This window comes from Myiozetetes cayanensis, unplaced genomic scaffold (genome assembly GCF_022539395.1).
Source record: "Myiozetetes cayanensis isolate MyiCay16 unplaced genomic scaffold, myiCay2020 scf21, whole genome shotgun sequence".
In the NCBI taxonomy this organism is placed as follows: Eukaryota; Metazoa; Chordata; class Aves; order Passeriformes; family Tyrannidae; genus Myiozetetes; species Myiozetetes cayanensis.
Genome location: NW_026087423.1, coordinates 1,535,691 through 1,561,548, shown reverse-complemented (window position 1 = coordinate 1,561,548; position 25,858 = coordinate 1,535,691). Strand labels below are relative to the sequence as shown.

Genomic DNA, 25,858 nt, shown 5'->3' with positions numbered 1-25,858 from the left:
GAGTTGGGGAAGCTTTTAAGCTTTTCCTCTTCCCTCCGGTGTGGTTCTGGCACACCCCGGCTTTGGACATGGGGTGGAGGGACAGGACACGAAGAATGGCTTCCCACTGCCAGAGGGAAGGGTTAGATGGGAGATGGGGAAGGAATTGTTGGCTGTGAGGGTGGTAAGACCCTGGCACAAGTTGCCCAGAGAAGCTGTGGCTGCCCCTGGATCCCTGGAAGTGCCCAAGGGCAGGTTTGGAGTTGGTGGCACTAAGGGGAGAGGCATCGTGGGTCCTGGGATAGAGGCACTCACAATGACAGGTGGCAGAGCTGGTGGGAAGTGCTTTTGGAAATGGCAGAGCAAATTCCCAGCACCTCTGGAGCCTGGGAGCAGAGGCAGGGGGATGCTTTGCCCAGCACAGGTTTGGGCTGTTCCCGCACAACCAGCCCTTCCAGGGGCTGTAAATCCCTATTTGTGCCTGCTCTGGGAGCTGCAGCTGCTCCCAAGGGGCTGAAACAAGAGCTGATCCTGCAGGTCTGGACCCCCTTGGGGGACGTGTTGGACATCTCAGGGAAGGCTGGCCATGGATGGAACCCACTGTCCCGTCCTGTCTGGTGTGAGGAACTCCAGGGCAGGTGGATTTGGAGTGAAATCCACTTGTGGGCTCAACAGGAGGCGGGGAAATGAAGCCCTGGCAGTTTGTGGGAGGCCGATTCCAGCAGCTGGGAGCAGTGCAGTGCCTGGGAGGAGCCCTCCCGACGAGAGCAGCTGCGCAGCGAGGCTGCAGTGTGACCTCTGGGGTTTGTTGCCTGCCTTTGAAGACGCCCGCGAAGTTTTTCATGTTTAATTACGTGGTTAACATGCTAATCCCTTTTTATGAGCTCTGTGGGCACAGCACAAGCACCTCATTGGGAAGCTGCTCTCCCTTCTCCCAGCGCTCCCCGCCGTGGGCTGGAGCTGTGGCTCCGGCTGGCTCCGATTCAGGAGGGTTTGTCACTGAGGCTGTGGCAGAGGGTGAAAAACCCACTTCTCCCTCGTCTCCTCTGCTGTAGGAAAGCTCCCAGGACAGGCTGCTAGAGCACAATCAGGTCTTTGATTCCAGTTGCTTTCTTCTTGCACAGTCATGCTTATTTACTGGGATTTAAGCCCTTTGAAGTATCCAGGCAAGGAGCAAATCTCCACGCCTGTTCCCAGACAAGCGGCTTTGTCGTTGAGCCTCTGGTCCTGCCACAGCCAGGCTCGGCCTCTCCTGCCAGGCTCTCACGTGGCTCCTGCTCTGCCCAGGCACAGCAGCTCTGGGACTGGAGCTCCCTCCTGGGGCAGCATTTTGGGGCCCATGGGGATCGTGTGGATCCTGCTGGCTCCTGTCCTGGCTCTGATCCTGGTTGTGCTGCCCTCGGATAGGCTGATGGTCATCCTGGAGATGCTCCCAGGGCTGGAGCCCCTCTGCTCTGGAGCCAGGCTGGGACAGCTGGGGGGGTTCACCTGGAGAAGAGAAGGCTCCAGGGAGACCTGAGAGCCCCTTGCAGGGCCTAAAGGGGCTCCAGGAGAGCTGGAGAGGGACTGGGGACAAGGCATGGAGTGACAGGACACAGGGAATGGCTTCCCACTGCCAGAGGGCAGGGATAGATGGGAGATTGGGAAGGAATTCCTGGCTGTGAGGGTGGGGAGGCCCTGGCCCAGGTTGCCCAGAGAAGCTGTGGCTGCCTCTGGATCCCTGGAAGTGTCCAAGGCCAGGTTGGACGGGGCTTGGAGCAACCTGGGCTGGTGGAAGGTGTCCCTGCCCATGGCAGGGGGTGGGACTGGATGATCTTAAAGGTCCCTTCCAACCCAGCCCATTCCAGGATTCTGTGATTCTGTGGATGCAGGATTTTCTCCTGTCACCGAGGCACTTGGGGTTGGATGAGCTGCCCCAAATCTGCTCCGTTACCACCAGTAGCTCAGTCTGGGGTTCCTCCATCACGAACAGTCCCGTTCTACCACCTTCCTACAGGCACAGCATCGTCCTCCTTAGGTTTAGGGGATGAGCAGCTCCCAGCTGGAAGCACAGAGGGATGAGCAAGGCAGAGCCCAGGGGATTTGTCTTCCCTCCCACCCTGGAGCTGTGCTCTGTCCCTGTAAGGACCCTGGTGAGTTAATGATGGCACTGCTGGCCGAGTCTGTGTCACACAGACAGGATGTGCCACCCCCAAATGTCATGAGGCTCCTTCATCATCTGGACAGGCAGAAGGTTTCTGGGAGGCTGCTGCTGGGGCAGACACCTTCCCTCTCCGTCTTTTCCTGGGAGCTGTGTGCTAAGGATCATTGACACCTGGCCCTCGAGGACTTTCACAGGTCTTGGGGGGTCTCTGTCATCTCCTGGGGACTCCTTTCCTCTGGAACTGCACATTTCCCTGTGTGAAATGGGTCTGGTTTGCTCCAGTGTTTGGTGGGGAGAAGGAGGATGTTGTTGTGCCTCTGGAGCCTCATCCAGCACAGGGAAGGGACCAGCACAGGGAATGTTCTGGGAAGGGCAAAAGAAGGAAGCCTGGGTGGGACAGAGCAGGCTGAGCTGCCCACTGGTGGGTCCATCCCTCCCTGCAGATCCCAGGACAGGGATGAGGTGCTGTTTGGTCTCCTGCAGAGCTGTGTAATCCCATCCCACCAGGAACGGGAAGGCTGTGTGTGCTGCAGGGAGGACACAGCACCAGCAAGGGGCTCCCCAGGGAGCTGTGAGGCTGGAGAAGATGAGTGAGGATTCCATCTTCTCACCCTGCCTGGCACCTGTCTGGGGTGCAGGTGAGAGCCAGGACACACCTGCTGAGCAGAGCAGCTCCGGGAACGCATTTTCCACGTGCAGGAGGAGGTGGAGGCCCATCTCACGTGGGTCTTGCCCACACACCCCCCTGCGTGAGAGGCCACGTCCCTTCCAAGTTCGCTTTCCTTCGTGTTCTCCTCGGAGCCGGGAAGTGAAACTCCCAGGCAGTTAAAACTGGGACACACAGGCAGCCTCCTTTTCCTTGTTTACAGGGAACGGGAGGAAAGTAGGAAACGTCAGGGCTATCAGCTATTTCTGTGGCTGCCTTTGAAAAAAGCGTTTCCTTCACATGGAGCGTCATCCTCTCCTTTCAGACGGGGCTCATCAAAGCGCCGGGGGCTGGGGGACAGTTGTGCTCGGCAGCGTGGGAGGGAGGCGGGAGCCGGGAGGGGAAAACGGGAAGAGTCGGGTTCCAAAGTAAATGTGGGAATTGAAAAGTCCACCGGGCCGGTGGGACTGGGGACTGGGCAGGGAGGGAGAAAGCACCAGGGCGGCGAATGGGGAATAAATCAGCAGCGCTGGGTGACGGCGTAGCAGGGAATGTAGATCTCCTTCCCATCAGCAGGAAGATATCCCACATCCCGGCGTGGCGTGGCACCCCTGGAGGTGTTATGCCCCTCCTCCAGCCCGGCCAGGCTGCAGCATAAACAAGGAGACAGCAAGGAAATGGGCCATTTTAAACCTTTATCTGTGGGGGAGGCTTGGGGGCAGGTTGATGCGATTTGCAGCCCCTTCCCCTGCCCCCTGGGAGGGTCCCAGCTCCGGGGGGCTCACGGGAGCCCCGGGGGGGGTCCCTCTATCGGGTTTTCCCAGCCCCCAGAGGTTCTGTGCCTGCAGTTATTGGGTTACCTGCCCCAAACCGCCTTTCCCTGCCAGGCACTTATTGGCTTGCTTTGCTTTGTTTGTTTTTCCTAAATCAAATCAGTCCAGCAGCGCTGGGTAACAGCAGGCTCGGAGGAGCCCCGGCACAGGAATGCAGGGAGCGGGACTCTTCCCTTCCTCACATCTTGATTCATTCCAGCTCTGGCCGCTTAATTGCGCTGCCTCCTCTCTCCCTCTAAATTTTCCTTGATGGCTCTGGTAGAGCATCGGGAGCCCACCCTCCCTCCTGCAGGAAGGAGATTATCATAATACTGCTTGTAAATCAATTTTTTTCTTCCTTTTCTCCGCACTGACGAGAATATAACTCCCTCTTAATCACCCTGCGCAGCACCACGCTACGGGGAGGGAGATTTATTTCCCCTCGCCTGGCCAGCAGAAGGGGATGCAGAGGCTGTGGAGAGTTTTTGGAGGTGCTGGAGAAGCCTCTTCCCCCCGTGGATTGTGGAGAGGGCAGCACAGGGTGATGCTCTCCTAACTTGCTTTCATGTCCTTAAAAAAAACAAAACAAAACCAAAAATTGGAGGAAAAGCGGCTGTTCTGTGCTGAGGGAGTGGGATTTCCCTGCAGAGAGCTCCCCTCGCCCACCGGCTCCACAGCACCGGCTGGGATGAGTCAGGCTGCCCCAGGAGCTCCCCTGGGCTCTTCCCATCTTCCCCCAGCACATCCCTCGGGTCTGGATGGGAGCGAGGATAGCCCTGCCTGTGCTCCACAGCCAGGAAAACAACAATGAAAGAAAGAAAAAAAATGGAGGGTTTTCCCTCCAGGCACAGCAGAGCATCTCCGGTGCAGAGTCAGGAGCAGTCCTGATTCCCTGTCTGCTGATGTCGGTGCCTGGATGCAGCTGGATGTGAGGAGGCAGCTGCCTGGAGCTGCTGGGCTGATCCTGGTCCCTTTTGGAAGGGACCTTAAAGCTCATCTCATCCCACCTCCCTGCCACGGGCAGGGACACCTTCCACTAGCCCAGTTTGCTCCAACCTGGCCTTGGACACTTCCAGGGATGGAGCAGCAACAACTTCTCGGGGGAACCTGTGCCAGGGCCTCCCCACCTTCCCAGGGATGAATCCCTGTGGTCTTTGCCTTTCTGGCCACTGCTGGGATACAGTGATCCACAGGGCATGGTCCTCTTGGGATGTCCCTGTAAGGATGTTTCTTCCCACAGAACCCCATCGCATCAAGATCCATCCTTGCTCCCATTCCCTGTGTGCCCAGAGCTGGGCTGCTCTTCCCATGCCTCGGTGTCCCTGGATAGGTAAAATACCACTGAGCATCTCGGGAGCCTTGGAATGTCAGGATGAAAGCACCAGGGCAAGGGGCAGGGCTGCATCTCTCCTTTCTCCTCGTGCCTGTGCTGGATGTCCCAGAGCTCTGCCTCCACCTGCTTCCCAAAGCTGGGAGCTGAGGCAGGCACAGCTTCGGGCTCAGGACCTCAAAAGCACGTGGGGGGTTAATGGAGAGCTGTAGCTACAGGCAGAGCAGTCTGATTCCTTGCTAAGCCTGAGGGGAACATCTTCCCTCTGCTCCGTAAGCAGGTGGAGCTGGCTCTGTTCTTTCCTCCAGCTGGGTTTGCTGGGGGGGATCTGGGGGGCATCTCCTCTCACTGGGATTTTTAATGGGGTGAACTCCTGTGGGCTGGGGGAGCGTGGGAGGCTCTGCTCCCCTAGCCAGGCTAAAGAAGGGATGGATGTGGTGGCAGGGCCTTGGGAAAGAGGTGGATGGCAGGTGGATCATAGAATTGTGGGATGGTTTGGGTGCATTGGGACCTTAAAGCTCATCCCATCCCACCCCCTGCCATGGGCAGGGACACCTTCCACCAGCCCAGGTTGCTCCAAGCCCTGTCCAACCTGGCCTTGGACACTTCCAGGGATCCAGGGGCAGCCACAGCTTCTCTGGGCAACCTGGGCCAGGGTCTCACCACCCTCACAGCCAGCAATTCCTTCCCAATCTCCCATCTATCCCTGCCCTCTGTCAGTGGGAAGCCACTCCCTGTGTCCTGTCCCTCCATGCCTTGTCCCCAGTCCCTCTCCAGCTCTCCTGGAGCCTTTAGGCCCTGTAACACTTCCAGAGATGGGGCTTTCCTGTCAGGTGTCCCCATCAGAGGGTCTGGGAGCAGCCTGGGGCTCTCCACTCCACTTTTTTCCCTTTTCCAGACTTAGGCAAAGCGCTGCCCATGGCACAGAGCCCCTATCCCAGCTCTGGAGGGGACACTGGAGCAGCTGGGGGATGCAGAGGAGGAGGAGGAGGAGAACCAGCCCTGGTCTGGGAGCTGCTGCCAGCAGAGATTCTTAAGCCCCTGCAGAAATTTCCTCTGCAATACAGACTTTTTTTTTTTTCTAAGTGGCATCAGAGCTGTGAAGGAATTACTGAGGAAAGGCCGTGGGGGAGAAGCAGGGAGGGGGGAAGCGCCTGACGGCTCCATTGAGGGGCTTAACTCACTGGAAGGTGATCCCAGGATTCCTGTTTCAGCAAAACCGGCATTCCCAGCGGAAGCACCGTGCTTAATCCAGCTGAAAGGAAGCCTTGGCAATTAGCCTGCTGCTTTGGCAAAGTGCTGGGGATCCAGCAGCTGGCTGGGAGGTGGCACTTCCCCCGGCGCGCTCCGTTGGGTGGGTGTCTGTAAATCCCGGGATTTCGTTCTCTTTCATCTCCTTTGGCCCGTTAGCAAGTGGGCTCCCGGCTCCTCCGCGGGGTGTTATCTTTGGGGTCGCCTTGCTATCGCTGCAGGAAAGCTTTCCAAGGGTCTCCAGGTCCTGCAGGGCCTTGGCTGCAAGGACAGCCCTGCGAGCAGGGGCTCTGCGGCTCTGTCCTCCAGCAGGATGGATGGAGCAGGACCAGGACGAGATCCCGGGATGCTGGAGTGGCTGCACACGTGGTGGGATGGGCCTGGACATGAGCAGGGACAGAGGATGGTCCCTGTTTGGTGACAGGGACACGAGTCCAGGGGCTGTTGGAGCAGTGGGTTCGGAGACGAGCGTGGTTCTCCCTCAGCTCGTGGATGTTTCTCCTCCAGCTCCCCAAGATCCCTGTGTGCTCCCCTCCACCAGGAGCCCCAGGACTGGCTCCTTTGATCCACCTCCCGTGTATCCCACATCCTGGAAGCCTCAGCCACGCTAATGATCTTGATTTAGCCTTTGTTCCCCCACCCCGCCCCGCTTTGCCCTCGGGCTGTGCTTGCTGTGGTGGGGGCTGCACGACCTCTGCTCCCGCGGCCCCCCCGGCTCCGCCTTCCCTGCTGTTCCCGGAGGGATACAGAGACAGCGGCTCCGTCCTGCCCAGCCCGGGGACTCCCCCTCACCTGGCTCTGCTCTCTTCCAGCTCACCCTGCAGAGCACCAAGTCCCGCGTGGCCTTCTTCGAGGAGCTCTAGGAAGGGTCCTGCCGCTCCGCACCGCTGCTGCTTCCCGAGGGCCCCCGGAGCCTGGCCCGGGCCGGGGGTGCCCGCGGGGCCAGGGAGCCGGGCACCACCCCGGCCCCCCCGGCTGCTCCAGCCCCCGCACCCCGCCGGCCCCGGGGCTGCCCACGGACTGTGTGACGTTCTCTAGCTTAGTGTCCCTTCACCCTCCTCCCTCACGCTCTGTTTTCCTGGGGTTTTCCAGCTTTTCTCTATATTTTTTTCTAGCACAGCTTCTAGGCTCGGCCCTCCAGGCTTTTCCCTGGTGCCAGGGTAGGGGCTGTGGTTGTGCCCCCCCCAAACTGGCAGCCAGCAAGAGGAGTGTGCCCAAGGCTCTCCCTGGCAGGGACCACATCCCTCGGGGTTGCCTCCTCCTGCTGTCCCTGGAGCTCCGGGTCTCAGCCTGGAGCCCTGTGTGCCTGCTCTGAAGCCCCTTGTGCCAGCCCAGAGCTCCGTGTGCCAGCCCTGGAGCCTCATGTGCCAGCCCTGGGGTCCCATGTGCCGGTCCCAAGAGCCCTGACCCAGCCCTGGAGCCCCGCGTGCCTGTTCCACAGCCCCGTGTGCCTGTTCCACAGCCCCGCGTGCCCTCCCGTGCCGGGAGCTCCATTAGGACGCAGAGCATGTTCCAGTGGAGTGCTGTAAATCAGGGCCGGCTCTCCTAGCGCCCGCCGTGGATGGGAGGCGGGAGCGGGATGACAGGGACCTGGGCCTGTGGGAATCCTGGCGGCTGCTTCCCGGGGGAGAGGAGGGGGGAGGAAGGTCTCCTCCTCCTCTCCTCCTCCTTTTCCTCCTCCCCCTCGCTGCCGGGAATGCGGAGCGGGAGAACAACTAGTGCCAACCAAATGAAACCTTATTTTTCCTGCAAACTGTGACAAACCTGGACAGCTTCAGGCTGGGGGGCTGCGGGCTGGGCTTTCCCTGGGCGCCTGCATCCAGCCCCTCCGCTCCCCGCCCCGGGAATGCCGCTCTCCCGGGCTGAGCCCGGGGCTGCTCCTGCCTGTCCCACAGCGGGTGCCTTCGCTCTGACCCCCCCGCGGGGGGAACAGGGATGCCCTGCCCTTCCCTTCCTGTCTCCGTCCCAAATCCCGCCCGGGTGCAATCCTCCTTCCAGCCGCGATTTCCCCTCCAGCAGAGCCGGTGCTGCCCCGGGGATCCCCCACACCCCCTGGGGACCCCCCAACTCCTCCCTCCCACAGCCCCCCCGGAGGCTCAGCCCGGGGCTTGGCGTGGCGTAACTCCCATCCCAACCCCTTTTTATTTAAAACGTGGGATGGATTCCTTGCCCGTGCCTGCAGTTTGGGATGGCTGTGGCCCGGCACAGCCGCATTCCCACTCCCTGGACTGTCGTACTCCCAAGGAATAACTGTTTTCTCCTGTTTTAATAAAAATTCACAGCACTAGGAGGGGAGCTGGGGTTTCTTTGCTCTTTTTTATTTCGGGAAAAAACTCTTGAGTCCTTGGGAGGGGTTAATGGGAAGCACAGCCGAGGTCCTTCCGGCAGCTCCCACGGGATCGGGATGGATTCTCCCTCCCCATCATTCCAGGGGTCCCAACTGTTCCTGGTCATTCCCTCCCCTCCCTCCTTGAGGGAAAAGAGATTTGGGGGCCGGCGGGGCCGAGCCCTGTGTTTGCCATTCCTGCCGATGCTTCCTGATCCCGTCCTGCCTGGAATAAAGGATGCACTGCACTGACCTCCATTCTGTCATTAATCACGGCTGAAACCGGCCCTGCCCAACACTCCGAGCCCAGCAAGGCCGGACCCCAGACCGGGATCGGCGATGGATGTGCTTTCTATCCGCTCTCCTGCGGCAAATCCCAGGAGATTCACGGGAGCTTCTGGCCGGGGCTCGTCCCCAGCGTCACGGGGGCTGGGGAGATTTTCCCCATCTCCTTGTTTTTAGGAGGGCTGAGGGAGCTGGGGTGGGATTTGGGCGTGCTGGTGGGCTACCCGCGGGATTTCGGGATGGCTGGAGGCAGCGGAGGAGGGACACGGAGGGTGACCTGAAATCTCTCATGGCCACTGATGAAAGGAATGCAACTGGTGCTTCCTGCCCTGCCTGCATCCCAAAATGAGCCAAGAGGCTTTTCCCAGCCCAGACCGGGACAGGAGCACAGGGGATGTGCTGGGAATGTGCAGGGATGGAAGTGCAGGGTTGGATGTACAGGGATGGATGAACTGGGAATGAATGGACTGGGGATGGATGGACTGGGGATGGATGTACAGGTGGATGTGCAGGGATGGATGGACTGGGATGGATGTGCAGGGGATGGAAGTGCAGGGATGGATATGCAGGGATGTACGCACTGGGTTGGATGTGCAGGGATGGATGTGCAGATGGATGCGAAGAGGATGGATGCACTGGGTTGGATGTGCAGGGATGGATGTACCAGGATGGATGTGCAGGGATGGATGTGCAGATGGATGTACTGGGATGGATGCACTGGGGACGCACTGGGCGCAGCTGGGAATGGATCCAGTGTGGGGGGGTCTCCTCCTGCCCTCTGGCACAGGGATCCACAGGGATCCCCACTGCTCCAAGAAGCTCTGCACGCTCAGCCTTGCACACCCACGGCCTTGCACACTCACAGCTTTGCACACCTGCAGCCTTTAGTTCAGTCTGGCACACCCACAGCATCACACACCTGCACACTCAGCTCTGCACACCCACAGCCTCACACTCCCAGCCTTGCACACTCACACGCTCACAGCTTCCTGCTCACACTGCACACCCACAGCCTCACACACCTGCACACTCAGCTCTGCACACCCACAGCCTCACACACTCCCTACCTTGCACACTCACGGCATTGCCCCTCCACCCGCAGCCCAGTGCCCGCTGCCCCCCTGCCCTCCCTGGCGTATCCCAGGCTGTTCCTCTACTTCCAAAGGAAATTCCATCCTGTTTTTTTCCCTTTTCCCCGGTGAGCCCTCCAGGAGCTGTGGCAGCGGGTATGGGTTGGTGGGAGCTGACTTTGCTCGAGAAAAAGAAAACCACCAGCCAACTTTCCCACCTGCCTCTCCCAGTGCCTTCCCCTGCCACGGCTTCCTGGGGAAGGAAATTGGGGATTTGGCCAATCCCAGGTGACACCCAAGGGCTTTGGCAGTGGTTCTCCACTTTGGGGTCCCCAAACCTCCTCCACTCACATTTGTTTCACTTCCCAACCATTAAATTCCCTCAAAAACAGAATAAACCACCAAGAGCTGGGGCAGAAGCGTTGCCCATGGGAGGGGGGCACTGCTGGCGCCAGGACAGAGGGGACAAAGGGTGACCTGGGGGTGGCCAGGCCAGGCCCAGCAGCCCTGCAGGGGGGTCACGGTGCTGGTGCAGAGTCCACCCAAAATGTGCATGGCTTTGGTTGGCAACTCTGCAGGAAAAGAGCTTGGAAGGGGCAGAGTGGATGGATGGGGGGGAAACCGAGGCAGGGATGGCACTGGCATAACTGTCCAGCTCCAGCTGGTGTCCCCCCACCCATGGGTGCTGCTCCACAGCCCCCTGCACCCTGGGGGCTGCCCGGGGGAGGTGAGATGGGGGTTAGTGGGGAGAGGGAGACCCTGGCAAAGCCCCAGAGAGGGCTGGGGGGCTCCTGCACATGTGGGGAGTGTGTGTGCCCGAAGGGAGGGCGTTTGCACCTGGCACAGGCTGGAACCAGGAGGACTGGGGCACCCCCGGGGCAGAGGTGGCTCTGTGGGTTCACCTCTGCCCACCAGCGATACAGTGGGAGTTGGGGGAGCAGCCCAGGGACCCCCCACCCCTGCCCTCAGGACTCCCCTTGCAGGTGTCAGGTAAAACGCTGCTCCCGGTGACTGGAACCAGACGGATCCTGCTCTTTTCCGATGGTGTCTTGAGGACGTGGGGACCTGATTCCTTCCTCTCTGACAGCTGCCAGCCTGGCGCTGTCCCCGCCATCCCCATCCATCCTCATCCATCCTCATCCATCCCCATCCATCCCCATCCATCCTCATCCATCCTCACCCATCCCTGCTGGCTCGGGCTGACGGCTGGCACAGCACAGCCGGCTGCATCCCTCCACCTCTGCCTTCCAGGGAGGAAAAGGGGGAAGAAAATGACTTTAGGAAGGAGGAGGGAGGGGAGGGGCAGCCCTGGCAGGGGATGGCACCCAGGGCCACCTGCTCCCTGCTGAGACCTGGCAAACTCGGTGCTCTCTGTGGGTGAACTGGGGACCTATCACACAGGGAAACCAGAGCTGCAGAGCCCTGGCTGGGCCCAGAGGTGCCCGTTCAGCCCCAGGAGGGGATAAAATATGGATGCTGTGGGATCAAAAACACGTGGAGTGGAGGGGGAATTGCTGGAGCCCAGTAGGGGGTGTTGGGTGAGGTGTGATGGGGTGTGGGACCTTGGTGGGGTGCAGGACACTGTGGGGGGGTGCAAGACCACCCCATGGGGTGTAGGAGCACACGTGGGGTGCAGGACCTTGTAACGGGGTGCAGGACCTTATGAAGGGGTGCAGGACCTTGTGAAGGGGTACAGGACCTTGTGTTGGGGTGCGGGATCACCCCAGGGCTGCAGGAGCACATGGGGGAGCACAGGACCATGGGATGGGGTGCAGGACCTCAAAGGGGGGGTGTAGGATGCTGTGGTTTGGTGTGGGACCATGGGATGGGGTACAGAACCATGGGATGGGGTGTAGGACCACTGGATGGGGTGCAGCACTGCCTTGGGGCCGGATCCAGAGTGGGAATGCTGGAGTCCCACTCCCATTGTAATAGAAGGGTTAACTTTGCTCATAAAATCTTATGTGTAGGGGAATAAGAAACTTTTATTATAATTCAACAAGATAAGTTTCACAGACATCCTATTAATCAAGTAAGTGTCAGTAAAATTAATTACAGACATCTTGCTAAACAAACAAATATCAGTATCGGTAGAATTTACAACTGGTAAGAAGTACAGCTTTCATCTCTGACGAATTCCAGATGACCACCTAACAATGAGCCATACACTCACAACCACAAAGCAGGTTTACACTCAAAACCTGGGACTTGAAAATGTATAAAAAGGAACATTTGCTACATTTTGGTGTGTGCCTCGGGCAGGGCACTTGCCCCCCAGACCACCCAGCTCTGTCTTCGCTTTATTATCGCTTGCTTAATAAATTTATCAATGTTTAATTGGAATTGAGTTGTCTAAATTCTTACACTAATTTATAACACCATCACCTTCTCCTGCTCAGCCATGGGAACACAGGGCACTGTCACAGCCCTGCTGGGATGTGCCTGCTGCCAGCCTGATGTCACCTGGCCTGGGCATCCTGGCACCAGGTGCCTTTGGGACCTGCCGTCCTGGCACTGGGCACCACCAGATCTCGGCACCACTGGATCCCGGGGCCTCCCACTGCAACAGGCCACAGCACCTGGGAAGGTGGAGCTGATGTCACCACCTGTCACTGTGCACCAGCAGCGGGGTGGGAGCAGAGCCTGGACTGGCACAGCCGTGTCCTGGAGGCAAAACTCCTTGCAGGAGCCATCCCCTTTCCCTTTGGAAACCTTATTTCCCCTAGGCAGAATTCCTGCCTCCTCCCACGGAGGGGATATTCCCCCTGCCCCTTCAGAACCCAAATTAAACCTCCGAGCCTTCCCCATTCTCCCTTCCCGCCCCTCCCGCCTGGAGCCTGGCCCGGCCTTTCCCCTGAACTTACGGAATGTGGGAACGGTCCTGGCCACGCTGGGATGCGGCTCCCGGACCCTTCCCGAGGGTTATCTCCTCTGCCCTTCCCAGGTTTCCAGCGGGCACTGGGAGCTGGCAGCCGGCGCGGCCGCTGGGATAACCTTGTGGCTCGGAACGTTGCAGCCATCCCTCTTCTCCTATCAAGCGTTCATTTAGGAAACATTCCACTAAATACCCGCCTGACAGCGCCGGCCCCGGGAGATTGATGCCTCTGGTGCCTCCAGGGCTCGGTGCCAGCGGTGACTTTAAAATGACACCACGACACCCCGAGCCCCTCTCGGCCCCTCCCGGTGCCCGGTGAGCCAAGGGACAGTCTGGAGGACGCTGTGGTGCTGCCCACCCCCATTCCAGCGTCCTCACACTGCCCGGGAGAGTTATCCATGGGGCTGTCCTGGGGGATTTGAGGGCACTCGGCACAGGTTTGCATCGTCACCAGCTGGAGATGGACATTTGCTCTGCCACTTTCCCCCCATCCCTGTCAGCTTTTCCATGGCTTTGGAGCATCCCCTTCCCATCTCCAATTCCATCCCCATCCCACCCCCATCCTATCTCCATCCATATCCCATCCCATCCTGTCCCCATCCCTTCCCATCCCCATGCCTGTGAGGGATCCCTGTACCCATCCTCATCCACAACTCATCCCATCCCATTTCCAGCCCTGGCCCCATTCTCAGCCCATCTCTGTCCCTATCCCAGTGCCACTGTCATCCCCTCCCACCTCATCCCAATCCCATCCCCATCCCAATCCTCAGCCCTCACGGCAGGAGAGAGCCCAGGAGTCTCCACTGGGCAGAGGAGGATGTGGAGCCAGGGCAGGAATAAACAAGGAGCAGATTAATGAAGGCTCCATCAGCCCCATCCCTGTGCCAGCACCACTTCAGTCCTTTTCCTTTCCATTCCTCCCAGAATTCCTGAAAACAATAAGGCCATCGATGTCGGGATGTGAACCCGGAGTGAGGGACTCCTGAGAGGGAGATCCTCCCATATCTGCGGACGGGACACGAAATTCCAGGCCTGGATCGTGCCCCTCCCACCTCGTCAGTGGGATCAGTTAATTAGGGAAGAAGCCGGGAGTGCCGGGAAGGTGCCACTGTCACTGAAGGGACGAAGGGACAGCAGGGAGAGGTGGCACCGACCTGCTGGCAAGGTCTGAGCCCCGGCTGGGATAAAGGGGGAATTGTGAAAAGGATCCACAAATAATGGAGGAATTATGAAGAGGAACGTTCCCAACATCCCAGCGGTGCAGGAAAGGGGTAAATCCCCCAGCTGTGGCTGGGATTTTAAGCTGAAATCCCTGGGATTTGGGGATGCCGCTGCCTCAACCCCACCATCTCAGGACCGAGGTGTGAGATTCTCCCCCCAAAATCAGCGAGGGAATTCAGCACAGCCTTCATCCCACGAGGATTGTCCCAGCCTTCATCCCACGAGGAAGAGGGTGATGTGGCCGAGCTGGCCTCCGGAAAAGCACGGAGAGCGCTCCGACGGTGATCCCTAATGAACAAAAACCTCATCAAGCATTCAGATGCAATTAAGCCACTTAATTCTCACTTCCCCCTCCCCGTGCCGCCTGCTCCCGCTCCATCCCCGGGGAGCAGGAGCCGGGATGACCGGCTGTCCCCCATCCTTAGGGAATGCTGCTCCCACAGGTCCCTGTCGCTGCACAGAGAGCTCCGCTGGGGATTTGAGGGGAAAAGCCCAGAAATTGGCCGTGTTATTCCTGCTGGGATTTGGGCGGTGAGAAATTAATGAGTTTCCACCCCGGGGCCTCCAGAGAATTAACTGGGAGGGAACTTCGTTAACATCGAGGAGCAAATTAAAAAAAAAAAAAAAATAAGGAGGAGATTTTTAATCAGGCTTTGCCTTTTTGGGTTTCTTTCTCCCCAAAAGCCACTTGTTATTCTCAGCATTCCCCTCTCAAGTGCTGGGAGCTCAGGCACGGTATCAGACACCGGGGACTCCCCGTGGGACACAGATCCATGTGCCCCGACACCATCCCGAGCTCCGGGAGAGGATGGAATTGTGGCAGAGCTGGAAAAATCCACCCCGCGGGAGGAAGGACCCTGCCCTGGGCGCTGAGACCCCGCAGCGCCGGGAATTGCTGATCCCTGAAATCCCCCTCTCCGGAGCGCGGCCGGGCTGCTCTTTCCGCTGCCGGAGAGGGAAATTTCTCCCAACTAAAAAACAGCTTAAAGGGGACCCCAGCTGGTTAAATCCAGCGGCGGCTGCAGCGGCAGAGCTGCCGGGAGGCACAGGTGGGATTTGGGGAGCCCCGGAGAAGGGTCCCGACCGCTGCTCCGGCCGGAGCTGGAAGGAGCAGCGCAGGGAGGTTGGAGCTGCCCGAAAATTCCCGGTAGCGTTGGCTGGGATGAGGCTGAGCACGTGTGCGGGGCGGCTGCGGGAGGCAGGGGGCGTCTAGTGAAGGACTTGGTTGGAGCGACAGGAGCCCCATTCCAGGATTCTGGGCGTTCTTGTGGCAGTGCCAGCACGAGCAGCGCATCGGCAACCTGCCCAGCCGTGCCTCAGTTTCCCCGTCCCCTTTGGAGCATCCCTGGTGTCCGATGAGCTCCTGGGAGCTGCCGGCTGCCCTCCTTTTCTCATTCCCTCATTCCCTTTGGGCTCTGGGGACAGTGTCCCTCCTGCCCCCAGCCCCTTCCCTCCCACCTCCGAAGGGGCCCTGCAGCCTCCCCGTGCCACTGTCCCCACTTCCAGAGGTGCCACCAAGGCGCGGGGGACACTGTGACCCACAATGTCCCAGCGGGTTGGACACTCCCACCCAGGGAAGGTGAACAGCAGGATTTGGGAGGGGAGATGTGCCAGGCCCTGGGAGCATCCCTTCCCACTGACTGGAGCACGGGTGGGTGTCACAGGGACACAGACACCAGTGGGGACCTGCCCTGGTGCATCAGCCCAACTGGGATTAATCACTGTCAAAGTGAGAAATGAGGTGAAAACCGGGATCAAGGCTGGGGGGAAGTGGGGCAACTGGAAAAGGGGACAAGGACAGAGGGCTTTGCTCCTGGTCCCCCTTCCCGCCCCTTCCATGGTTCATTTTTCCCGTGGTGTGAGAGCAGCAGGTCCGGCTGGGGGGGTCACTGTCACCACACAGCACCCTGGGGACCTTGGCTTGTGGTGGTACATGTAGGGACTTTGTGGTGGTGACAGCCTGCAGTGCCAAGTGTGGGGACACTGGGGTGACAACTGTCTGGGCATGGGGTGCCACATGCAGGGACCTAAGGGTGGTGACAGCCTGGGATGGTGACATTCCCCAGGAACAGGGTGCCGTGTGTGGGGACCGTGGGGTGACGGCTGCCTGGGTGTGGGGTGCCACAGTGCAGGTGACGGCACCTTGGGATGGTGACAGCCCCGGGAACCTGTCGGGACTCTGGGATGGTGACTGCCCCAGGAAGAGGGTGCCATGTGCAGGGACCTCGGGGTGGTGACAGTCGGGGCACCTTGGGATGACAAGCGCCTGAGGTGGCATGTGCAGGGACCTGGGGTAGTGACAGCCTGGGGTGCCGTGTGGGGACCCCGTGGGTTGACTGCCCGGGCATGGGGTGCCATGTGCAGGGACCTCAGGGTGACAACTGCCTGGGCATGGGCTGCTGCATGTGGGGACCCCGGGGTGACACCTGCGGGGACACGGGGTGCCACAGGGACTCCCCAGCCCTGCCTGCCGTCCCCCAGCATCCCCCGAGCCCCCACCCGGGGCACCAGCACCTCCCACTGCCCCTCCGGGCTGGCCTGCGGCCCGGGACGCTCCCGGGTGGCCGAGCCCCCCTCGCTGCCGCACTGCCCCCCCATCACCGCCCCCCCCTCCGGGGGAGGCCCCACCCTCCCCCGCCCCCAGCCCCATTTCCCGGGCGGGACCGTTCAAAACCCGCCCGGCGCCGCCGCTCCCGGATTCCGCCGCCGCTTCCCGGGGCCGGGGCCGAGGATGCTCCAGCTGCCGGCGGCGCGGGGGCGGCGGGGGCGCGGCGGGGCTGAGCCGCGGCGGCTGCGAACCCCGGCCTGCCCGGGACACTTGGCGGGGAGGAAGGAGAGGAGGAGGAGGGAGGAGGAAGACGAAGAGGCCGCCTTCATCCTCGGCCCCGCCATGCCGGGCCCCACTGGGAGCGTGGCCCGGTGGCAGCGGCCCTCGGGGCTGTGAGCGGCCCGGGCCGGCCGAGGGGGCCCCGGGCAGAAGGGGTGGGCCGGGCAGAGGGGGGCCCCGAGCAGCATGGCCAGCCCTGTCCCCCTGCCGCCGCCGCCGCCGCCGCCGCCGCCGCTTCCACCGGGATTTAACCGGGGCTTGGATGCTTTCACCTCCCGTCTCCACTTCGGGAGGGCATGTGCGCGGGGGCAGCGGGCCGCCCCCAGCGGAGCCCCCCCGCGCCCTGACTGCACGCTGAGGGGCTCCGCCGCCAGTCCCGTCCCGCCGCCGGCCCCCGAGGACGGGGAGCGGCCCCCCCTGGCCGGTGGGTACCGGGCGGGGGGCGGCGGGTACCGGCAACTTGTGTTTAGCGTCCGGCGCTACCGACCGGGGGGACCCCCCGCCGCTCTACCCGAGGAGATTTGGGTTTAAACTTTGGGTTTTGGGGAGCCCCGAAGATGCCTTTCCACCCGGTGACGGCGGCGTTGATGTACCGGGGGATCTACACCGTCCCCAACATCCTCGCCGAGCAGCGCCCCGTGGAGATCCCCGAGGATGAGCTGGAGGGTGAGCGGGTTTGGGGGACTGCGGGAGGGCTGGGGAGGGCTGGGGGGTTCGAGGATGGGGCTGCAAGGGCTAGGGGGCCGGGGATGAGGGAGCCATCCCATGGGATTGTGGGGCGAGGGGGACTGGGAGAACTGGGAAGTCCATCCCGCGGGATGCGGCTGCGGAGGAGTCGGGGAGCGCGTCCCCCGGCGCCGTGGGGAGGCTGAGGGCGAGCGGGATGCGGATGGATGGATGGATGGAGGAGGAGGAGGGGAGGAAGGCAAGCTGGAAGGGGAGGCGTGCGGGGGTCCCGGGCCCCCGGTTGTGCCGATATGACACAGCAGGGACCGGCGGTGGTGGCGGGCGGCCGGACCCCCCCTCCGGCGTGGCGGGGTGACCCCCCTCCCCGCTGTCATAATATGACAGTGGCTGGTGGCGCGGGGGGCCCGAAGGGTGGCTGTCACCCGTGTCACCCTCCCGGGTCACGGCAGCCCCACGCAGCCCCGGTGTCAGCGGGCTCCGGCCAGGAGGAGCGGCCGGCGGGGTTCTGCCCACCCGTGCCATGAGCGGGGCCGGGCTCAGCTCGCCGCCACCAGAACGGCTTTTTCCATCCCAAAAGTTTGCCGGGGTGGCAGGACGGGCACTGGCGCTCCTCGGCTTCGGGGTGTCCCCGGGGAGCCCCCGGGAAAGGGGCTGCAGCATCCCCGGCCCCATTGCTGCCCCCAGACCCAGCACCACGGGGGAAACTGAGGCACGGGGGGTGACCCCACACGTGTCCCCAGTGAGGGCACCCCTGGGCCCAGCACCGAGTCAGGAACCCTGTGGGGAAACTGAGGCAGGAGCCACGGGACTGGGGGATGAGGAGAGCCCCAAAATCCATCCAGGACCAGCGTGTGTGTGTGACAGTGACTCTGTGTGTGTGTGTGTGTGTACAGCTCTGCAGGGGGGGTGTGCTGACGTGCCCGGCACAGCCTCACTGCAGGGGCTCTGTGTGTGTGTGTCAGTGTCTCAGTGTGTCTGTGTGTGTCACTGTGTGTGTGTCACTGTGTGTGTATCTCAGTGTGTCTGTGTGTGCACAAACATCTAACCCCCCCTTCCCACAGCCCCGTCACACGCCGTGCGTGTGCTCACACGTGTGTGAATGTGTGAATGCACAGGCACGGCCTCACCGCAGGGTGGCTGTGCCAGAGTGTGTGAGAGTGTGTGAGTGTGTCAGAATGTGTGTGTTTGTGTCACTCTGTGTGCGTGTCACTCTGTGTGTGTCACTGTGTGTGTGTGTGAGAGTGTGTGAGAGTGTGTGCGTGTGTTAGAACATGTGTGCATCTGTGTGCGTGCACATACAGCGTCACAGCAGGACGAGTTTGTGCTCACAGCCCTGCTGCAGAGAGGGGGTGTCTGTGTGTCTGTCTGTGTGTCTGTGTGTGTGTCTGTCTGTGTGTCTGTCTGTGTGTCTATCTGTGTGTCTGTGTGTGCGTGCACAAGTCCAGCATCTCTGCAGCGCAGCTCTGTGTGCGTGTGCGTGTGCGCTCACAAGCACATCTGTGCAAGTTGTTTTTGGGGGGTGCACACCAGTCCAGCAGCGCTGCAAGGGGGGTGTGTCCAGTGCAGGTCCATGCACAAGCACATCCCTGCAGGGTGTGGGGGGTTGTGTGTGTGTGTGTGCGTGTGTGTGTGTGTGTGTGTGCACCCCTGTGGGGTGCACACACACACACACACACCCGCACACACACACTCTGAGGTGGTTCTGCTCTGCATCCGTGTGTGTGCACACACAGGCACACCCCTGCAGGGTGTGCACACACACACACACATCTCCAGCATCACCCCACGGGCTGTGTCCGTGTGTCCGTGCGTGCACACGCAGGTCCGCGTCCCCGCGGGCGGTGTCCCAGCCCCGCTGCAGCGCTGTCACCGTGTGTGCACACCGCGCAATCTGCGTGTGCGGGCTCTGGGGTTTGGGTGTTCACACTGAGCTGTCTGGGTGTTCACACTCCCCTCGTGCCCCAGGTTGTCGTGGTGGCTCACCCAGCCCCGTGTGACACGCGTGGGTGCTGCTGTGCCCGGGGTGTCCCTGTGGGGTGTCCCCCAACACCCACCCCCCGTGCCATTTGAGCCCCAAGGTGACCCCACAAGGTGCCAGACGCCCAGGTTGGTGTGGGGGGACACGCTGCCACCTGGTCCCCCCTCCTCCACGGGTTGGGGGACACTGGGGACACCCAGACACCCCCCATGGCTCCCCGCTGGGGCAGGAGGGGCAGGGGCTGCCGGCTCAGTGGGGAGGATTGGGGTGTCCCAGCTGGGGCCACGGTTTGGCCACTGCTGGGACATGTCCTTGCCTGTCCCCCAACACCCTGAGGGAGCCTCCCTGGAGCTCTTTGGGATGAGCATCGTTGAAGGATGAATTTGGGGGCTGCTGGAGCAGAGCAGGGCTCCCCAGGAGTACAGGGAACATCGCCCTGCCTGGGCCACGGAGATCAGCCATCACACTGGCAGGCCAAAAAAACCCTAAAACTCCCCCAAACCCCTCAGAAGATGTCACTGATGTGCCACTGTCCGGGCAGGGACGTCCCCAAGTGCTGGTGGTTGATAACATGACATGATGTTGGTTTTTCTCCCCAAACACAAAGTTGTTCTCAGCCCATTTCTCCCACCAGGATCCCTCTACATAAACCCCTCTGGCAGCCGGCACAGAGAAGGAATAGACACCAACACCTCGACCCAGCTTCCCACTGTTCCCAGTACAAATTCCCAGCACAAATTCCCTGGTCCTTCTTTTCTGTAAGCTTTGTTCCAGCTCCACGTATCCCTCAAAACAGAGCAAAGCCCAGACAACAGCAGGAGCTGGGATGGAGCCTCAGTGTCCCCACTGCCCTCTGAGCCCATCACAGCAGGGATCCCCCTCCACATCCCCAGGGCTTGTTTGGAGGCAGAACCCCCAGATCCTCCCAGTTTCTCCCCACTTCTATCCCATCCTCCTGTGCACAGGAAAGGGCTGAGCCCTGCGGCAGCTCCGGCAAGATTTGGGATATTTTTGGGGTGAAGTGCAGCACAGCTCCAGCACCAACCCCTGGATGCTGGGATTGGGGCAAAGTCCCACCCTGGGCCTGTGGGGTGGGGCACAATTCCAACCCATGATCCCAAGTATGGGGCCACAGTCCCACTCCGTGATCCTGGAATGGGGACAGCCCCCAACCCCCCCGAGTGCTGGCACAGCCGGGCCCAGGATCCTCAGGGATGCTCCCAGCTGGATGCTGCAGCACTGTGGGGTTCCCCCCACCTGCAGCCCCCACCCGGTGCCACCCCGAGCTCAGGCACATCCCAGGAATGTGTTTTGGGGGCAGGATGCTGCATTTTTGGCTGCGGAGGGCCTGGCAGTGATGAGGGCAGGGTGGGTGATGCGAGTGGGTGACCAGAGCTGGAGCAAATCCGGGGTCTGTGGGGTCCCCCTGAGGGGGGATCAGACCCTTCTGAGGGTTGTGGGGGCTGCCCTGCCTCAGTTTCCCCTATGTGGGGACACCCAGGATTGCTGAGGGGGTGGGTGGGATGCTCAGGGGGGATCTGTGGGTGCTGGGGGGGTGGGGAATTGCAGCCGGACTCATCCCTGCTCCCCCCGCAGAAATCCGGGAAGCCTTCAAGGTGTTCGACCGGGATGGCAACGGGTTCATCTCCAAGCAGGAGCTGGGCACGGCCATGCGCTCCCTGGGCTACATGCCCAACGAGGTGGAGCTGGAGGTCATCATCCAGCGCCTCGACATGGACGGTAGGACCGGGGTGGGCACAGGGTGGGCACAGGGTGGGCACAGGGACGGGACCCCCCGGCCCCCGCTCTGCCGGAACACCCAGTTCTCCCCATTCCCACCCCACCGGCTGCTGCTGGACCCCACACGGGATGTGGGATGAGGTGGGATCCTCATTCCGGAGCCTCTCGCTCATCCATCGGCACCGTCCTCACCACGCAGCTTCGTCGGGGGGTGGGATTTAACGATCCTGGGCTGCTTGTGGGGTCACTGATCCTGCTGGGATCGTGGTGCCGAGGCTGGATCCTGCTCCCTGGGCTGGATCCTGCTCCCTGGGCTGGATCCTGCACCCTGGGCTGGATCCTGCACTCTGGGCTGGATCCTGCACCCCGGGCTGGATCCTGCTCCCTGGGCTGGATCCTGCACTCTGGGCTGGATCCTGCACCCCGGGCTGGATCCTGCTCCCTGGGCTGGATCCTGCACCCTGGGCTGGATCCTGCTCCCTGACCTGGATCCTGTACCCTGGGGTGGATCCTGCTCCCTGGGCTGTGTCCTCAGCACTGGCCGTGCCCCTCGAGCACTCGCTGCCACCATCACCCTGTCCCTGTCCGTGTCCCTGTCCGTGTCCCTGTCCATGTCCCTCCCGAGCCCATCAGGACCTCAAAGAGCTCCTTAATTTATTGGTTTTCCTTCTCCCCCCGTTTAAAAGCCTTTCTGGCAGCGCTGCCAGGGCTCTGCTCCCCTCGTTACTCATCGGCAGTGCTGCCCTGACAGCCCCACACCAGAGTCCCCACGGCCACAGGACACGGCCAGCACGGCCCCCCTGCACCCCCTGGGGACACGGCCACCACCGGGGGCACAGCTGGAACTGAAATCCCAGCTGGTGTTTGCAGTCCTGGATGGTGTTGATCTTCCCAGGCAGTCCTGGAGGGCTCCAGTCGACGCTGGGTGTCCCCACGTCACACTGGGGGCAGGTGGTATTAGGGGGTCCTCAGATGGCACTGGGGGTCCCAGCTGACACTGGGGACCCCAGCCAGCGTTGGGCATCCTGGATGAAGTTGGGGACCAGCTTTACTGGAGGTTCCCAGCTGCTCTTGGGAGTCCCTGCCGTGGGGTCCTGGTAGGTACTGGGGGTCCCCAGCCAGTCTGGGGGTCCTGGCTGGTGAAGTCCAAGGTTCCTCCATACCAACTGCTGCTCCAGGGGACATTTGTGACCCCTGGTGGGATGGGGGTCTGGGTGCTGCCTGAGTCCCCCAAGGCTGCCCCAGAGAGGGTGTCCCCAGGCAGTGCCAAGCCCTGGCGTGGGCTCTTCCCAAAAACCACCATGGCTTGGAGCAGGAGCCCCATGGGCTGTGCAGGGTTGGGGTGGGGAGGGTAAATCTGAGCATCACTGAGGTTGACGCTGGGTGTCCCCACGTCACACTGGAGAGGACCCAGGTGGCACTGGGGGACCCCAGATGGTATTGGGGGGGTTCCCACCCAGCACTGGGCACTCCAACCGGTTTTGGCAATCCCAGCTGGTGTTGGGGACCCCGAACTTTGTTGGAGGTCCCCACCCAGTTTTGGGGGTCCTCAGACAGCAGTGACAGTCCCCAGCTACCACTGGGAGGTCTCCAGATGGCATTGGGGTCCCACCTGGAACTGGGGTCCTGGATGATGTTGGGTTTCCCCAGCCAGCACTGGGAGGGGGGCAGTCGACACTGGGGGTCCCCAGCTCACACTGGGGGGGCAGGTGGTATTAGGGGGTCCTCAGATGGCACTGGGGGTCCCAGCTGACACTGGGGACCCCAGCCAGCGTTGGGCATCCTGGATGAAGTTGGGGACCAGCTTTACTGGAGGTTCCCAGCTGCTCTTGGGAGTCCCTGCCGTGGGGTCCTGGTAGGTACTGGGGGTCCCCAGCCAGTCTGGGGGTCCTGGCTGGTGAAGTCCAAGGTTCCTCCATACCAACTGCTGCTCCAGGGGGACATTTGTGACCCCTGGTGGGATGGGGGGTCTGGGTGCTGCCTGAGTCCCCCAAGGCTGCCCCAGAGAGGGTGTCCCCAGGCAGTGCCAAGCCCTGGCGTGGGCTCTTCCCAAAAACCACCATGGCTTGGAGCAGGAGCCCCATGGGCTGTGCAGGGTTGGGGTGGGGAGGGGGTAAATCTGAGCATCACTGAGTCCAGGTAGGGTGTCCCCCCCATGCAACCCCCCTTTGGGAGGTGTCACATGTGCCCCTGTGTCCCACAGGCGACGGGCAGGTGGACTTTGAGGAGTTTGTGACGTTACTGGGGCCCAAACTGTCCACCTCGGGCATCCCGGAGAAGTTCCACGGCACCGACTTCGACACCGTGTTCTGGAAGGTACAGACACCCCCCTCCCCCGGGGGCAGCACCCCAGAACCTGAACCCAGAGCTTGGGGGGGGGTCTGGGAAAGGGACAGGGCTGGGGCTGGGGTTGGGCTCAAGGCGGGATGGGGGTTGGGGTCAGGGTTAGGATGAGGGTCAAGGTTTGGAATTAGGGTGAGGGTGAAGGTCAGGATCAGGCTCTGGGCTCAGGGTCAAGTTTAGTGTCAGTTTAAGAGTCAGGATTAGGTTTAGGGTCAAGCTCAGGCTCCAGGTTAGGGTTAGTGTGTTAAGTGTCAGGGTCAGGGGCAGTGCTGGTTTAAGGGGTCAGTTGTTAGGGTTGGGGTCAGATTTGGGGTCAGGGTTAGGTTTAGGATGAGGGTTAGGGTTGGAACCAGGGTTAGGATCAGGTTGAGGGTCAGAGTCAGGGTTAGGATGAGGGTTAAGGTCAAGTTTAGAGTTGGAGTCAGGATTAGGGCCAGGTTTAAGATCGATATCATGGTTAGGGTCAGGCTTAGGGTTGGGGTTAGGCTGAGGGTCACACTCAGGCTCAGACTCCAGTTTAGGGTTGGTGTTAGCATTAGGATCAGGGCCAGGCTCAGGCTCAGACTCCAGTTTAGGGTTAGTGTTAGCATTAGGATCAGGGCCAGGCTCAGGGTGCACCAGCCCGAGCTCTCCTGCCCTGCCCACACGGGTTGGTGTTTGGTGCCAACACCACCGGGGGTCACCGGGACACCAGACCTTCCCCTGCCAAGGCCGGGGGGGCGGATCCACCCAAAATGCCACCCCCAGGAGTGGCGGGGGAGGCCCCGAGCCCCGGCCCCCCCGCCGTGGGGTGACCCCCGTGCCCCACAGTGTGACATGCAGAAGCTGACGGTGGACGAGCTGAAGCGGCTGCTGTACGAGACCTTCTGCGAGCACCTGTCCATGAAGGACATCGAGAACATCATCATGACGGAGGAGGAGAGTCACATGGGCACGGCCGAGGAGTGCCCCGTGGACGTGGAGAGTGAGTGCCCGGCACGGGGGATGCCGAACGGCCCCGGCCCCGACGCCGCGGGGCGGCACCACTGCCGTGTGGGGAGGGTGTTCTGGAGTAACCTCCTGTTCTTCCCCCCACTCCCAGCCTGCTCCAGCCAGCAGATCCGCCAGACCTGCGTGCGGAAGAGCCTCATCTGCGCCTTCGCCATCGCCTTCATCATCAGCGTGATGCTCATCGCCGCCAACCAGGTGCTGCGCAGCGGCATGAAATAGTGGGGTCACCCCGCGGCCCCGGGGCGAGGAGGAGAGAGCTATAAATATATATAAATATATGTCCGTCCATCCATCCGTGGCCCAGAGACTCGCCTTGTCCCCCACCCGGGGAGGGGGGCGGCGAGGGGACCGGGGGGTGTCCCCGCCGTGCCGGGGCGGTGCCATCGCATGGACACTTCGGTAACGGCACCGCCGCCCACCGACCCCCCCTCGCCGGGCAAAAACCAACCTGTAAGTGCATGGAACGTGCATGGAGCCCCGTGTGCCCCCTCCCCCCCGCGGCGGCTCCCGCCGGGTACTCCGATCCAACGTTATAGCTCGTATTTATGATCAACCAAATCATCCCCTAAGCAATACACGCGCCTGAGATGGTTCCTAGAGCCGGGAGCGTTTGCATGGACTTGGCTGCCAAGGGCTGGATTTCACCCCCCCCCCTCAAAGCCCACCCCTGTCCCCCACTCCCTGTGCCGTGCCTCGGTTTCCCCACCTGCCCAGTGCGGGGACATTCCTGACCTCCTGCTTGATGCACTTTGAGCCGACCCCTCCCTGGGAAGAGCCGGAGCGACCCCAGGCCGGGGAGCCCCGAGCCCCCCGAGCCCCCCCAGCCTGTATGTAGCACCCACCTGGGCACTGGACTGGTTCGGATTTGGGGCGGTTTCTCATTCTTTGGTTTGTTTTTTTTTTGGGGGGGGGAGTTTGGGGTGGGTTGTTTTGGTTTTTTTTTTCGTTCTTCCTGGTTGGTTGTTTCCGATCTGAAATAAAACTGGGATTTCTGAAGCGCTCTGGGCTGTGGGGGCTCCTGGCGACACGGGGGTGGGGTGAATGGGGCAGGGTGGGGGTGGAGGGCCGTGGGAGCACCCATGGGTGCTGCTGGGTGGGGATGAGTCCTCCTGGGAAGGGAGGGGGCAGTGGGTGGGGGATCCGTGGCCTCCCGGCATCCCAAAGGGGCTGGAGCCTCCCCAAACCTGGGTTAGCCAGGACCTGGCTCCTTCCTGACAGCTCCCATGTCCTCCATCCCACTCCAGCTGTGGATCCTGCTGGGGGTCCTGCCTTTTCCCAGTGGACCTGGGTTGTTTTGTCCCTGATATTTTACCCTAGGTTTGATGAATGTTTCAAACCCATTTGCCTTGACAAGG

General features: G+C 61.4%; 3 protein-coding genes across 7 annotated transcripts in view; all 3 read left to right on the top strand.

The window, feature by feature from the left end:
* The window catches only part of NF2 (NF2, moesin-ezrin-radixin like (MERLIN) tumor suppressor), a 46,363-nt gene extending 39,208 nt beyond the window's left edge, over window positions 1–7,155 (top strand). For 2 of the 5 annotated variants that reach the window (XM_050318280.1, XM_050318279.1), the window contains exon 16: window positions 6,974–7,155. In XM_050318280.1, the coding sequence (XP_050174237.1) occupies window positions 6,974–7,024 (51 nt within the window). In that variant the 3' untranslated portion in view covers window positions 7,025–7,155. The remainder of the gene's footprint in view (window positions 1–6,973) is intronic. The other 3 variants (XM_050318283.1, XM_050318281.1, XM_050318282.1) reach the window with 2 other exon arrangements.
* Window positions 7,156–16,972: 9,817 nt separating this feature from the next.
* On the top strand, window positions 16,973–25,502 carry CABP7 (calcium binding protein 7). Its single transcript, XM_050318310.1, has 5 exons — window positions 16,973–17,431; window positions 21,027–21,170; window positions 23,374–23,486; window positions 24,324–24,477; window positions 24,595–25,502. The coding sequence occupies exons 1-5, from the start codon at window positions 17,323–17,325 to the stop codon at window positions 24,720–24,722; spliced, it is 648 nt and encodes a 215-aa protein (XP_050174267.1). The 5' UTR covers window positions 16,973–17,322; the 3' UTR covers window positions 24,723–25,502.
* MTMR3 (myotubularin related protein 3) overlaps window positions 25,475–25,858 on the top strand; it is a 137,071-nt gene continuing 136,687 nt past the window's right edge. The window contains exon 1 of the mRNA XM_050318245.1: window positions 25,475–25,478. The gene's annotated coding sequence lies outside the window, so the exon portion shown is untranslated. The remainder of the gene's footprint in view (window positions 25,479–25,858) is intronic.

Coding starts and splice junctions, on each gene's coding strand:
- CABP7 (XM_050318310.1), top strand. CDS start 17,323: ATGCCTTTCCACCCGGTGACGGCGGCGTTGATGTACCGGGGGATCTAC. Junction 17,432..21,026: donor CCCCGAGGATGAGCTGGAGG/GTGAGCGGGTTT, acceptor CTCCCCCCGCAG/AAATCCGGGAAGCCTTCAAG. Junction 23,487..24,323: donor TCGACACCGTGTTCTGGAAG/GTACAGACACCC, acceptor CGTGCCCCACAG/TGTGACATGCAGAAGCTGAC.